General features: G+C 37.7%; 4 protein-coding genes across 4 annotated transcripts in view; 1 reads left to right on the forward strand and 3 right to left on the reverse strand.

The window, feature by feature from the left end:
* Window positions 1-16,063, forward strand: part of LOC133545305 (gastrula zinc finger protein XlCGF26.1-like) — a 371,250-nt gene that overhangs the window by 282,234 nt on the left and 72,953 nt on the right. The window lies entirely within an intron of this gene.
* Window positions 1-16,063, reverse strand: part of LOC133545354 (zinc finger protein 33A-like) — a 333,514-nt gene that overhangs the window by 254,745 nt on the left and 62,706 nt on the right. The window lies entirely within an intron of this gene.
* The window catches only part of LOC133545341 (gastrula zinc finger protein XlCGF57.1-like), a 100,839-nt gene that overhangs the window by 77,089 nt on the left and 7,687 nt on the right, over window positions 1-16,063 (reverse strand). The window lies entirely within an intron of this gene.
* On the reverse strand, window positions 4,358-15,123 carry LOC133545328 (zinc finger protein 391-like). Its single transcript, XM_061890804.1, has 3 exons — window positions 14,488-15,123; window positions 11,651-11,905; window positions 4,358-6,171 (listed from the first exon to the last, which is right to left on the reverse strand). Exons 1-3 carry the CDS (start codon window positions 14,609-14,611, stop codon window positions 5,009-5,011), a joined length of 1,542 nt encoding a protein of 513 aa, XP_061746788.1. The 5' UTR covers window positions 14,612-15,123; the 3' UTR covers window positions 4,358-5,008.

The raw sequence follows: 16,063 nt of genomic DNA on the forward strand, positions 1-16,063 counted from the left end.
AGTACCCATCCCTAACAGCAAGTGTTGTTATACTGGAAACTGATTTACAAACACAACTTCATCACATACAATACTCCACTATGGAATTGTTCTTATATTAAAATGAGAAACAAATCCATCTTTGAACAGCAATGGTTTGAAAAAGACATTTGGTCATTGATGCACTTATTGAGTGATAAAAGTATTTTATTATTTGAAGATTTAATTAAGTACGACCTGCAAATAAAAAAAATTAAGAAAATGAAAAAGGTTTTCATTCAAAATATTTGAATTACAGTATTTCATTCTATTTAATCATTTATTATTTCTTCTTTACTGTATTTTCTCTGAAAAAACAACATACTCATAACTTGAATGTTTTCATTCGTCCTAAGGCAGAGGAGTTCATTTAAGAAAATAAGAAGGAATTGACCACTTATTATAATTTTTAGGATGTTGTTTTGCAATTGAAGACAACACTTGTTCGTTCTGTGATAGGGAAACAAAATAAACAGTTTATTTTAAGAATGTATACAAAGTAAATCTTTGTGAGAGAATTTAAGGGGATACCTTTAGTCAAAAATGATTTATGGGGGTCAAAGGTCAATGATTTATGAGGGGTCAAGGTCAAAGGTCAATGTCAAAGGTCAAGTTCAAAGGCCAGGGTCAAATGTCAAGGTCAAGTGGGTGTGGCTTACCCCGGAAGAGGGTGGAGTTAAGACCTGCGGTGGGAGTGGTTAAACCAGGAAGAGGGTGGAGTTTTAACCAGAAAGAGGGCAGAGTTAAGACCTGAGGTGGGAGTGGTTGAACCAGGAAGAGGGTGGAGTTTTAACCAGAAAGAGGGCAGAGTTAAGACCTGAGGTTGGAGTGGTTAAACCAGGAAGAGGGTGGAGTTAAGACCTGAAGTGGGAGGGGTTAAAATTAGGAAGGAGGTGGAGTTAAGACCTGAAGAGGGAACATAGGAGGGTTCAGGTTGAGGTCAGTTTTTTAAGGAAGCTTGAGAATGTCATCTGAGCAGCATGTGACCATCCATTTGACAGTTTAAATGTTTACGATCGTTTGAAACAACTTCCAGACTTCCCGAAAACATATTTTAACGATTGGGAGGAACTAATTAGGTTAAGGTTACCCATATGTTTGACCCTGCTTCGATGTATTGATGGCTGGGAATGTTACGTGGGGAGATATGGACACGCACACACGCACACCCCATTACCTCTGCTATACCATGTTATTAGACAATGGTTTAACTCCATTTAAAAGCATTGCACGTGTACGACGTTGTAATACTTTTTTTTTTACCAGCCGATTATAATTTCCTGCCTCTTCCGGGTCTTACCCTGACTTGCATATTGGAATTATTACCGCTAATTTTCCCCTCTGCCGGTCATTCTCCTTCTTCATATATCCTGTCATATCATTTCAAGACCACTTCTTTGACGATGTTACCTAAGTTTTTGATCATTTGATAACCCACTAGGTCTTTCCCCGGTGACATAACATTATAAATTATAAATTTGGGGAAAGTAATGGAAAAAAATGATTAATGAAAGACTAGTATATTATTTTGAGTTAAAAGAAATAATCAAAAAAACTAACAAAGTGGTAAATAATGTTCAAGACTGGGGAACGGCTTGGGGTTTAAGATTCTCTGTTGGAAAGACAAAAGTCATACATTTTACAAAGAGAAAAGTACAAACCAAGCTCCAAATAAAAACTCTACGGTGAAAATATAGAAGAGGTACAAGTATTTAAATATTTAGGAATATGGTTTGATAAAAATATGAACTAGTCAACCCACATCAGCAAAATAGATTTGATTAGATTAGATTAGATAGTACTTTATTTATTCCTTCAGGAGTGTTCCTTCAGGAAAATTAAAAAATAGGGGAAAAAGGAAAAAGGTGTTAAATATAATGAGGGCTCTGAGGGGTAATGATTGGGGGGTTGATAGGTTGACGTTGAAAACAATATATGTATATATATCACTTTAATTCCATCTGTTATTGATTACGGTTGCATTATTTACCAATCTGCTTCAAAAACATGACTTGGGAAAATAGACTGGATCCAGTCACAGGCTTTAAGGTTATGTTGTGGAGCTACTACATCAACCCTAGTGGCAGTATTACAAGTAAAATGAACAAAAAACCTTTGGACAAGAGGAGAGATCAACTCTCAGCAGTTTATCGGGCAACTTTAAAAGGATCCAAGCAAGGATATCCCACTTGTCCAGTGCTACCAAACTGCCAAGAAAAAGAGAAAAGAAAAAAAAGAATAGTTTAGATTATAGGAGACATATGTAATAAAGTTAAAATTGACAATATTAAAGTTAGTCCTACAGTACCAATGCCTGCAATACCACCGTGGATGTTTGATAACCCAAAAGAAAACATGCAATTACTAAAGAATAGAAATTTAAATAGATACCAGATAGAAAAATGGATTGAGATATGATATATACGGATGCATCAAAAACTATAAAAAGTAAGTTAAGAGCTGCAGCAGTTATCCCACAAGGAAACATAGTATTAAATAAAAAAATCAGTGATAAACTATCTGTTTTTACGGGGGAATTGGTAGCAATTTATATGGCAGTTAACTGGATAGAGGAAAACAAAGCAAGGAAAGTAGTTGTGTGCTTGCACTCCAACAGTGCATTGATGAGCATAAAAAACATAGCATCAGAAACAAGACAAGATTTAGTTTATGAAATAGTTCAGGCAATCTACAAAATAAATAAAGCGGGAGGTGTGGTAACATTTCTTCGGGTTCCTTGGAAGATATAGTAGGATGGAATTCATAACACATAGGATATAAAGCATTATACACGTATTTAAAAAACATTGGGTTAAATAAAAGAATATAGAGTAGGGATCCATCTTGGTCTACACTCCATTTCAGTAGGTGGCGCTAATGCACACCAGAGGGTTGCTTGCCGGAAACAACCGCCCACCTCCGGAATCAGTCCCCGCCTACTACTCCCGGCGGGAAATTCATTTGAGCGAAAGACATTAGAGTGAGAGGAGTTCTTTAAAGCTGATGAGAATCTTAAAAAGCTTACAGAAAACGAAAAAACTTACAGCGGAGGCATGTCGGACATTCGCCGTTGTTTTCGATGATATTGTCCCGGACCAAGGTTTCGATGTCTGGGTTCTTTGGCGCAATCAAGCCTTCTCCTCTGCCTGGAATGGCCGACTCTCTTCGACGGCCGTTGACGGACCCGCCGGAGATGTAAACGGAAAATCTGTAAGTAAATATATGTATATATGTATTGTATACCGCATGTTTTTTTCTTGTAAAATGAGAATCATTTGACTCACCAGACTGCGATTGTGTTAAAACGATCGCGTTAGGATCTTACGGCAATTCCTCTATGAAACAAAATAATGAATACACATAATATTAAATAATTCGAAGGTTTAAACACACCTCGATAATCATCTTCCAACTTTGTAAGATCGTTTAAGCAAAGTTCATTGTCTTTCACTTCGTCGTCATCGGCTGGTAAAAAAAAAAGTATTACGTCGTACACGTGCAATGCTTTTAACGTTTAAATGCTTAAATGGAGTTAAACCATTGTCTAATAACATGGTATAGCAGAGGTAATGGGATGTGTGTGTGTGTGTGTGTGTGCGTGTGTGCGTGTCCACATCTCCCCACGTAACATTCCCAGCCATCAATACATCGAAGCAGGGTCAAACATATGGTTAACCTTAACCTAATTAGTTCCTCCCAATCGTTTAAATATGTTTTCGGGAAGTCTGGAAGTTGTTTCAAACGATCGTAAACATTTAAACTGTCAAATGGATGGTCACATGCTGCTCAGATGACATTCTCAAGCTTCCTTAAAAAACTGACCTCAACCTGAACCCTCATTTGTTCCCTCTTCAGGTCTTAACTCCACCCTCTTCCTGGTTTAACCCCTCCCACTTCAGGTCTTAACTCCACCCTCTTCCTGGTTTAACCACTCCCACCTCAGGCCTTAACTCTGCCCTCTTTCTGGTTAAAACTCCACCCTCTTCCTGGTTTAACCACTCCCACCTCAGGTCTTAACTCTGCCCTCTTTCTGGTTAAAACTCCACCCTCTTCCTGGTTTAACCACTCCCACCGCAGGTCTTAACTCCACCCTCTTCCGGGGTAAGCCACACCCACTTGACCTTGAAATTTGACCCTGACCTTTGAACTTGACCTTTGACTTTGACCCCTCATAAATCATTGACCTTTGACCCCCATATATCATTTTTGACTAAAGGTATCCCCTTAAATTCTCTTTTGTGGGATGATGTACAATATTGGTTTTTGCCTGACACTCCAAACTTTGACTGATTTTGATGTTGTTTTGGGGATGTTAAAAAAGGAAAAAAAAAAAAAAAAATGTCTAAAACACAATACTGGATTTATTCTATATATCCACAAATGTAAGTTTGTAAAAACAAAACCATCCTTCCAGAAAAAAAAAAACTGCCATTTTCTCTCACTTTTATATTGCATAAAGGTCTGGGGACATACATAAAAAACAATCACAACACAATCACCATAATACAAACTAATAACAATAATTAATAAAATAGATTATAGAGTCCCAACAAATTATTCATAAAGGTCACACATTTTAAAAGTGAATAAAAGACAACTGTTCAAATGATGTATAAAGTAAATAACAATATGCTCCCTGAAATGGTCCAGAAGATGTTTCAGATGTGAACCAGTAAATATGTATATCATATAAAGGTGCTAATCTATGGGATAATTAACAATAAGAAATACAAATATGTAATACTTTCATATTTCAAACTATGTAATCTATAAATGTACAAGCATATTAAAAAGATTGTTACACAAACAACAATGTCACACATGTTATATTGCTGATGTTGTTAGAAAGTCAACATTAAAGTCTTGACAGTTTAATTTAAATCCTGCAGTTTCATTTGCTGCTGCTGTTCTCACCAGCACACTTGTGTTTCTTACACTGGTACTTAGAAGAGAATCTTTCACCACACACACTGCAACTCAACACTTTCTCTCATGAGTGTGTTCCCATGTGTCTTGCAAAGTTTGATCGGTCACAAAAGCTTCTGTTGCAGACTGAACAGGAAAAAGGTTTTTCACCAGTGTGTATTCTCTTGTGTCTTTTCAAAGTCTGAATTTGTGTAAAACCATTACCACAGGTTGAACAGGTAAAAGGTTTTTCACCAGTGTGTGTTCTCATGTGTACTTTCAAATCATGACTGTGTGTAAAACCTTTACCACAGGTTAAACAGGAAAAAGGTTTTTCACCAGTGTGTGTTCTCGCATGTCGTTTCAAATGTTGACTGTGTGTAAAACCTTTACCACAGGTTGAACAGGAAAAAGGTTTTTCACTATTGTGTGTTCTCATGTGTACTTTCAAACATTGACTTAGTGTAAAACCTTTACCACAGGTTGAACAGAAAAACGTTTTTTCACCAGTGTGTGTTGTCATGTGCACTTTCAAATTGTGACTTACAACAAAACGTTTACCACAGATTGAACAGATAAAAGGTTTTTCACCAGTGTGTGTTCTCATGTGTACTTTCAAATTGTGACTTTTTACAAAACCTTTACCACATATTGAACATATAAAAGGCTTTTCTCCAGTGTGTTTTCTCGTGTGTGTTTTCAGATGACAATGGTATTTAAAGGTTTTGTCACAGTGAGAACATTTGAAGTGAGTGTTGTCAGTGTGACATGTCTTATCATCTTTAGAGTCTTCATCATCAGTGTCAGGAGAGTGTGACGTTGTGTCCTCACTATCTGATAGTGGAGCTAAGAGGTTGTCTGCTTGTGATCCTCCACAGTGGTCTCCAACAGCTTCTGTTGTCATGTGTTGTGTTGAGCTGCTGCTTGGAGGCTCACCCCCTCCCCTCTCCTCACCTTTAACTTTGACCTCATCATCTTCACTCTTCACAGGGACACCAGTCACTTGAAACTCCTCCAGTCCTTCAATATGCTCTCCCTCCTTACTAATGTTGTGTTCCTCCTCTTCCTCTTTAATGTAGGGCGTCAGTGAGTCTTCCTCTTCCTTTTTACAGGGAAGGGTCTGTGTCAAAGAGGAAAAGGAGACGCCAGAGGGTCCGTGGCACCTGGTCTTCCTCTTTGATGGATCTTCCTTCACCATCCCGAAGGTACACTCCAATTTTTCAGGCAGAAGTTGTTCTTCACAGACGTCTGGAGGACACAAAATGACAAACATGCTTGAGAAATGTCCAGATTCAGTTAGTAAGTTCACATTAACTTAAAAAAAAACAAGTGATTATATGAATTGGCCTGAAAACAAACACACTGCTCTTTACAATATTATAAAAAGGAAAATAAGAACAATTTTTACCAGGGATGGGCAATATGGCCTAAAGTCGACAAACCCCGTTTCCATAAGAGTTGGGAAATTGTGTTAGATGTAAATATAAACGGAATACAATGATTTGCAAGTCCTTTTCAACCCATATTCAGTTGAATGCACTACAAAGACAAGATATTTGATGTTCAAACTAATTTTTTGCAAACAGTAATTAACTTAGAATTTAAGGCTGCAACACGTGCTAAAGTAGTTGGGAAAAGGCATGTTCACCACTGTGTTACATCACCTTTTCTTTTAACAACACTCAATTAAGTTTGGGAACTGAGGAAACTAATTGTTGAAGCTTTGAAAGTGGAATTCTTTCCCATTATTGTTTTATGTACAGTTTCAGTCGTTTATCAGTCCGGGGTCTCTGCTGTCGTATTTTACGCTTCATAATGCGCCACACATTTTCCATGGGAGACAGGTCTGGACTGCAGGTGGGTCAGGAAAGTACCCGCACTCTTTTTTTTTTACAAAGCCACGCTGTTGTAACACGTGCTGAATGTGGCTTGGCATTGTCTTGCTGAAATAAGCAGGGGCGTCCATGAAAAATATGGCGCTTAGAGGCCTACTGATACCCTCTACTACCGACCACGCAGTCTGATAGTTTTTATATCAATGATGAAATATTAACATGCAACACATGCTAATGCGGCCTTTTTAATTTACTAAACTGCAATTAAAAATTGCAGTTTGAAAACGTCGCGGTATGATGATGCGTATGATGACGCGTGCGTTTGACGTCACCGGTTGTAGTGGACAATATTTTCCAACCCGATCCAAGCTATAAGTAGTCTGCTTTAATCGCATAATTACACAGTATTCTGGACATCTGTGTTGCTGAATCTTTTTCAATTTGTTCAATTATTAATGGAGAAGTCAAAGTAGAACGATGGAGGTGGGAAGATTTTAGCCTTTAGCCACCAGAGGTGAAGCTTTATTATGGATCAGAGCGGTCAAGCAAACATGGATCCCAACCACATGTCAACCGACAGTTTTGGGTGAGAAAATTGTGGTATAAAGTCGCCTCTTACAGGGGATCAGCCGAGCTTGCGCCGTCCATGCAGCTGCCGTGACTATTCCCTAAGAGACTATGGCGTCAAGACACCCGTGGCCACACCCCTCCGACTTCAGGTACTATTTAATCTCACTAAAACACTAGCAACACAATAGCAGATAAGGGATTTTCCAGAATTATCCTAGTAAATGTGTCTAAAAACATCTGAATCGCTCTCACTGCCCTCGCGTGTTTTTTTTCTAGTCCTTCACTATCAATATCCTCATCCACAAATATTTCATCCTCGCTCAAATTAATAGGGAAATTGTCGCTTTCTCGGTCTGAATTGATCTTTCTGCGGGTGGCTCACATTATAAACAATGTGAGGATGTAAGGAGCCCTCACACCGGTGACGTCACGCGCACATCGTCTGCTACTTCCGGTGAAGGCAGGGCATTTTCATTGGCGACCAAAAGTTGTGAACTTTATCGTGGATGTTCTCTACTAAATACTTTCAGCAAAAATATGGCAATATCGCGAAATGATCAAGTATGACACATAGAATGGACCTGCTATCCCCGTTTAAATAAGAAAATCTCATTTCAGTAGGCCTTTAGATGGCAGCATATGTTGTTCCAAAACCTGTCTGTACCTTTCAGCATTAATGGTGCCTTCACAGATGTATAAGTTACCCATGCCTTGGGCACTAATGCACCCCCATACCATCACAGATGCTGGCTTTTGAACTTTGTGTCAATAACAGTCTGGATGGTTTGCTTCCTCTTTGGTCCGGATGACACGATGTTGAATATTTCTAAAAACAATTTGAAATGTGGACTTGTCAGACCACAGAACACTTTTCCACTTTGCATGAGTCCATATTGGATGATCTCGGGCCCAGAGAAGCCGGCGGAGTTTCTGGATGTTGTTGATAAATGGCTTCGGCTTTGCATAGTAGAGCTTTAACTTGCACTTACAGATGTAGCGACAAACTGTATTTAGTGACAGTGGTTTTCGGAAGTGTTCCTGAGCCCAAGTGGTGATATCTTTTAGAGATTGATGTCGGTATTTGATACAGTGCCGTCTGAGGAAGGTCACGATCATTCAATGTTGGTTTCCGGCCATGCTTCTTACGTGGAGTGATTTCTCCACATTCTCTGAACCTTTTGATGATTTTATGGACCTTAGATGTTGAAATCCCTAAATTTCTTGCAATTGCACTTTGAGAAATGTTGTTCTTAAACTGTTTGACTATTTGTTCACGCAGTTGTGGACAAAGGGGTGTACCTCGCCCCATCCTTTCTTGTGAAAGACTGAGCATTTTCTGGGAAGCTGTTTTTATACCCAATCATGGCACCCACCTGTTCCCAATTAGCCTGCACACCTGTGGGATGTTCCAAATAAGTGTTTGATGAGCATTCCTCAACTTTATCAATATTCATTGCCACCTTTCCCAACTTCTTTGTCACATGTTGCTGGCATCAAATTCTAAAGTTAATGATTATTTGCAAAAAAAAATGTTTATCAGTTTGAACATCAAATATCTTGTCTTTGTAGCATATTCAACTGAATATGGGTTGAAAATGATTTGCAAATCACTGTATCCCGTTTATTTTTTCATCTAACACATTTTCCCAACTCATATGGAAATGGGGTTTGTATATTGCGATAAGCTCCCTGCTGCCTGAGTGCAGCTGGGATAGGCTCCAGCGCCCCCTGTAATTTTAATGTCAGTTACTGATGTATAATTTTCGAAAAAAGATTAGGTTGTTTACAGTGTAAATCTGTGTTCTGCATTGTTGTCTCTGCTATGACGCCATCTTGTGGTCGAGTTTGTTCACTGTGAGTGTTGTGGGTTGAAAGTGTATTTCCTTTAGTTTTGTGCCTTGAACCCGAAGTAAGGTTTCGTTATTGTAACATTTGTAAGTGTAACTGGGGTTTCCACTGGATGTGAAACGGTGGCGCCCCGTTTTTTTGTTTTCAAGTCAATGTGTCAGTTTCCACCACCTGTCTTCTATATTTAGTGGTCGACACAACGAGGCTATTCAATTGAGTTAAAATCTGCTCGTGTGGGACAGGAAGTTATGCATAAACACTAAATAAATGATCTAATTTACTTTCAAAGTAAAAAAATCTGTTTAAGGTGGATGGTATTTTACACTTTGAAAGTCGTAATGGACATGAAGTCAACTTGTCAAAAGGTTTTCAGACTTAATTTCACCTCCTTGACACAAATGGACGAAAACACACTGATTCTATAAGGTCCAAAATTTAACAATTATATAACAGGCATATCCTGGGCAGTTATATGGGGTACTCTACAACAGCGTTGTATCAAAATGACTATTTCCATCTCCGACATGAAAGTGAGTGTCACTAACACTACTGCACACAGGAAAATGTGTGGAGGAGAATTGCAAGTAGCCGAAACAAAGATTGTGAATGAGTGACAAGAAGCTCACTTTGTTCATGTAAGTCTAGTGTGGAATAAACATGCTCAGGTGCTGAGAGCGATGCACAGAGTGAGACCTCTTAGTCTAATTTAAAATCCACAGGCCAAGAAGGAAACAGACGGACATAGCAATATATTGATGACGGCAAGAATTAAGTTATTAGGTTTATTTTCATTTATATCGGTCCCGGCCTACGATTGCATGAATATTTTAATGCCTCTGGACATCGTATTTAAGCTTTTTAAGCCCTTAATTTAGGCAAAGTCTATTGAATGACTTTTAATGCTTTTTAATGATCCACAGAAACCCTGCTAAAGCTCTTAAATTTAAAGTATCATACAACAAAACAAGTGCTTTTTACATTTTAACAAAACAGAAGAATAAGTGATTATTACATTTTTAACAGAAGTGTAGATAGAAACACGTTAAATTAGAAAGTTCCTAAATAAAAAATATTGTTCATGGAATTAGTGAGACATTTCTAGGATGTATTTACGATTTGTATGAGATTTTGATAGTATTTAATACATTATGAGGCCAGGGTGGCTCGGTTGATAGGGCGGCCGTGCCAACAACTTGACGGTTCCAGGTTTGAGCCTAGTCACTGCCGTTGTGTCCTTGGGCAAGGCACTTTACCCACCTGCTCCCAGTGCCACCCATACTGGTTTAAATGTAACTTAGATAATGGGGTTCACTATGTAAAGCACTCTGAGTGACTAGAGAAAAGCGCTAAATAAATATACTTCACTTCATTAAAAAGGGAACCCCACTTTTATATATTTTGCCTGTCAAAACCACATGTTTTTCTTTTTTATGCATTCTAAATAGTAAATAAATGCGATCAAAAGTCTGCTTACTGTAGAGGCTATTAGAGTCGCACTATTCTGCCTAAAAAGAACTTAAAAAGCATCCTAACACCTCCAATATTATTTTATGTACATGCAGTGGGTATTTATGTCATTTAGAACCAGGTACATTTTTTAAATATGTAAGATGTACGTATTTTTGCGCAGTAATTTCAAAAACGCATCACGACGTTCGCTTTTTTTCTTTCTTTTTTTTTTAACTACATCACTGAATATTACACACTGCAGACTTCCTGAGAGCCAACTCACATAATAAAACATCACTTTCTGTACAAGGTCTGCTGTCACTATGTGGCAGACTGATAGAATCTTGTTATATTCCCGTTTAGATAAAGAACGACTCATAATAATCGCACGGAAAAGGGGGGTGAAGCCCAGCGTCTTTTTGTGTCGTTCGCCATTGCTGGGTCTAAATTGGCTGTCAAAGGGTACCAACTTGTCAGAGTACGTCCTCATCTTTCTATTATGCAGGTGAGAGGCATGATTCATGATCTGGAATAATCTTTCACCAGCATCGAGGCGAGGAAGGAGCTCACCAGCCGGTGATGTCAACATAGACACACAAGCTATAAATAGTTTGTCTGCGTTAGCACTTATAATAACAATATCACTAATACTTGGTTGGTATTCAAGCCACGAAATGCAAATGGAGTATTGTTGGCACTTTCTGGATGGTTATAGAGGACCTCCCATTGGCTCCATTGCATGTGGACTTTTATTTACATTTATGAGTTAGAATGTGATTTAAAAAATATATATCGATTGTCGTGTCTTTTATAATGATTGTGAACGATAGAAAAAAATCCACCCCAAAAAAGAGCAGTTCCCCTCAAACTTCCAGTGATTAAATTTAAGACTTTAAGTCTATGAGCATGAAGTGATGAAGCCTACTTGGATGAGAGGACAAAGGTCTTGTAAGACAAAGTGAAGAGTCCAGTTGTGATGGATTGAATGCCCTGAGAATAAAATGATATGTGGATGTTGTGCTTACTTGGACTGTGATGAAGCTGTGAGGACTCAGGTGGTTTGTCTTCATGCTCTTCAGTCTTCACAGAGACAACAGTCAGTGGAAACTTGCTGAGATCAGCCTCCTCCTGTCCTAGAAGACACTCTTCCTCCTGAGTTATCCACACTTTCTCCTCTTCCTCTTTAATGTGGGGAGGCTGTCGATCCTCCTCTTCCTCTTTAATGTGGGGGAACTGTGGATCATCTTCTTCCTCTTTAATGTGGGAGGGCTGCTGGACGTCTGTTGGGTAAATAAGTAAATAAAAAAATCTAATTCCAAAATCACTTAAAAAAACATTCATGGTATGTTTTTGTTATCATGCAAAATACATTTTTGTGGTCATTTTGTTGGCTGGGCCAAAGGGAACTTTTACCAAAAACATGTTTTACTATGTGGTGTTTTATGGAGTATCTCCATCAACAAATCCTCTTTAGGAATTGGAGACCATCTACGACACGCTGAAGGAAAGTCAGTCACCTTTATGTTCTTTTAATAAATCAAGTGTTGACTATTTTGGTTATTAAACATAAATGTTTACTTTTACTCTTTGATGCATGTAAGTCAGACTCAGGAAGTACAATTATTACTTTAATTACATTTGATTACAGTATAAAATGTATTTGGTGAGTGTGTGAGTTTTGTGTAAACAACTTGATACAGGTTTACATCTTCTTGGGGACTGGAACACAGATATGTCCCGAAAGGATGCACCCATTTTTAAAACCTTCACTAAGCTGTGCCACCAACATTGTCTCACTTAGCTCATTAAGCAAACTACTAGGGTGAGTGAGTCCTTTTAAACCTTCATAGACTTTGTTGGTACTTCTGACCAGTCTAAGATCACAACAAAAGGAACTACTGTATGCGGCTTAAGTCATCATTCCATCATTTTCTGTACCCATAAAGAACATAGAACAGAGGCTGGCGGCCACAAAACAAGCAAAGCTACAATCCTAAAGACCTACACTAGCAAGACTTTCAATGACAAACTGGCAAATTAAAACTCGCTCCGTACTTCCAAGTACACATGTGTTTGGGTCAATTCCTAACCTCAGAAAAGTAAATAACTTCACAGTCAAAGTGGGGGACAATATTATAACAAACAAAACTGAGATTACCTATACTGACTGCATCATAGAGACTAATCCCTCCAGTGAAAAAATGACTACTAAGGTAGTCAAAGAATCAACCAAGGAATTCTGTTCTTACTAGTGTTGTCCCAATACCAATATTTTGGTAACGGGACCTGTACAAAAATGTATTTCGATACTTTTCTGAATAAAAGGGACCACAAAAAAGTGCATTATTGTCTTTTTTTAAATAAAAAATCTTAGGGTACATTAAACATATGTTTCTTATTGCAAGTTTGTCCTTAAATAAAATTGTGAACTTACTAGACAATGTATCTTTTAGTAGTAAGTAAGCAAACAAAGGCTCCTAATTTAGTCGTTTGACATATGCAGTAACATATTGTGTCATTTATATTCTATTATTGCGTCAAAATTATTAAGGACAAGTGGTAGGAAATGGATTATTAATCTACTTGTTCATTTACTGTTAATATCTGCCTATTTTGTCTTACAACATGTTCTATCTACACTTCTGTTAAAATGTAAATATCACTTATTCTTCTGGTGTTTGATACTTTACATTAGTTTTGGATGATACCACAAATTTGGGTATCAACCTGATACCAAGTCGTTACAGGATCATATTCATATTCAAAGTCCTCATGTGCCCGGGGACATATTTCCTGTTTATAAACATAACATACATTTTTTTTAAGCGAAAGAAGATGTGATGCCAACAAATATTGATGTAATCATACAAGTAGTACTTTTTAGAGGCGGTATAGTACCAAATATGATTAATTAGTATTGTGGTACTGTATTAATACCGGTATACAGTACAACCCTAGTTCTTACATGGTAGGATTACCATGCTGGTGGGTAGAAATACATGTAAGACTCTAACACAAGCGCTCATTTAACCCCACTTTGACTACGGAGTTCATGTTTGGTACCGTGATGCCTTAAAAGCCCTGAAAAACAAAACACCAGACAGCCCAAAACAAAACGATTGGGTTTCTACTCAACCGTCCATCTCAGGCTCACCTTTCCGCCAACCATTTCCTTAACGTGGGGAGGCTCTTGGTGGCCGACAGAGTACATCTTCTTGCAGTTGGTTTGGTGTACAAGATACACCGTACTACTAAAACACCCATAAACCTGATTAGATACTTCAAAATATATTCACTATTTAAACACCAGAGGTAGTTGTACACATTACATTCAACCTAGATTTCACCCCAGAAAAGGTTCTAATTTGTTTGCCTGTCTTACCACCAAAATGTGGAACTCCCTATCAATAGCCATAAAGGAGTGTTAATCCCTTACTTCCTTCAAAGCTGCTTTGAAAATACATTTTAGGTTGTAACTGGGAATAGAAAAAGCCTTTTACTTTTTTTGAATTGTATTTTCTAGCAGTATTTGTGTCCTTTACTTTCTACATAGTACTGTGTTCTGTGTGAGTTAAAGAAATATTTCAACTGAAACTGGCTCAGGCTTTCTTGTAGCAGTGAATGTGTACCGTGATGAAAGTGTACCCTTTTCTATGCAAACGTCTCATAACTCCTTCAATCAATCAATCACTCATTGTTCCAAAATGAGAGGAACATCAACCTCAAACTGTCTCGTTTTCATGAAGAATCTAAATCAAAGCATTGCATCATCCCCACAAGAGAAAGCATCTCCCTATTGAAGAAAAGCTTTAATAATGAAATATAAAGTTAGTAAAGATTTGAGAGTAAGAAGTAAACAAACCTGTTCTGCGTAACACAACTTGATGTTTCTTGAAAACAGCGTCCAGTAATTGATGTTGTCGCTCCTTCTCCTCTTTTGTATGACAACGTTCCTCCTCATACTTTGCTATGGTTCTTTCGCACATTTTCACACAATCACAACACTTTACTCTCACATTTGATCTCTACTTAGCGATGTGTTGATAACGTCCGCGTCTCTTTGTTAGCAGCTAACAAGCTAAGCAAACTAGCACAAGACGCGATAAAGTGCGCTCAGACTAATGTATCCGGATACAAACAATGACAAAAATGTTCCATCTACTACACGACATATATGCGTACATGTATGCACTAAATACAAATAGAGAAACAATAATGGCCAGTGGCCACGTTTAGGCCTTCTCTGTCAAACGCCATTTTGCTTTTTACTCCTTCGTCTTCTTTGGATTTCCAGCAGACTAGTAGAGCATCTTAGGCCTCCACAGCTTCTTAACGGGACTTCTCCGTCCTGTCCTATGGTCCATACTACATTCTACAGTAATGGAGGTCGCACTATAGACCTTTCAATGGACCACTTCCAACTTGGCTTCGTCGTTCGTCTTTTTTTTATTTGTTCAATGGCGGTTAGGATACGTGGAGGGCACTAGGACCGCTCTTTGTGGCCGCAGGAAGAGCAGCAGAAAGTTTCCCTGGAGAAACAAAGAGGTGAGTGACTAAGCATTGTAATGTATTTTTATTTTAATTGACATATATATATATATATATATAGTATATGTATATATATATATATACTATATATATATATATATATATATATAAAGTTAGTAAAGATTTGAGAGTAAGAAGTAAACAAACCTGTTCTGTGTAACACAACTATATATATATATATATATATATATATATATATATATATATATATATATATGTATTGTTTGTTTGTTTTTATTAATTAATTAATTTATTTTTACAACAGGCTGTGTTTTTCCTATTGTTCTTCTTTTCTTTATTACCAATCAGAAGTATCACCAGGACGTCCCCTGGCCCTAACACTCCATGAAGTGCATTAACGGGCATTGATTTTTGTCTTACATGGACATTGTTAACATCCGTATTATCAACCTTTCTGTTTGGTCCTTGTGTGTCAGCTGTTTAATGGCAAATGTTTTTGAAGAAATTGCACATTTTCTTTTTTGCACATTTTACATTGATCGGGATTTATTTTATTTAAGTATGACATTTCTAGCAAGCGCTCTTTTCCACACTGCTGTGGCGGTGTGTGTGCGGACCTTTCTTTCTTTCTTGTTCTTGTAAGTGTTCCTTTTTTAACCAGCACCCATCCCGTTTGTTTTTCATTTATTTTTTCCCCCTATGTTTTGCACATTTTGAAAAAAATAAATGTATGGTTGAAGAATACAATATTCTTGTGATTATGGTATGAATAGGACTTACAGTAAGTGCAACAGTGGTCTAGTGGAGGTGTAAAGTTTATTTTTCTAAGCATGTTGGTGTTTTTAAAGCATTTTCTAATAATTTTTTCATGACTGGACTGAAATAGGGGACACCCAAATTCTATAAGGGACACCAAAAATGTTCCAACC

This window comes from Nerophis ophidion, linkage group LG28 (assembly GCF_033978795.1).
Source record: "Nerophis ophidion isolate RoL-2023_Sa linkage group LG28, RoL_Noph_v1.0, whole genome shotgun sequence".
In the NCBI taxonomy this organism is placed as follows: Eukaryota; Metazoa; Chordata; class Actinopteri; order Syngnathiformes; family Syngnathidae; genus Nerophis; species Nerophis ophidion.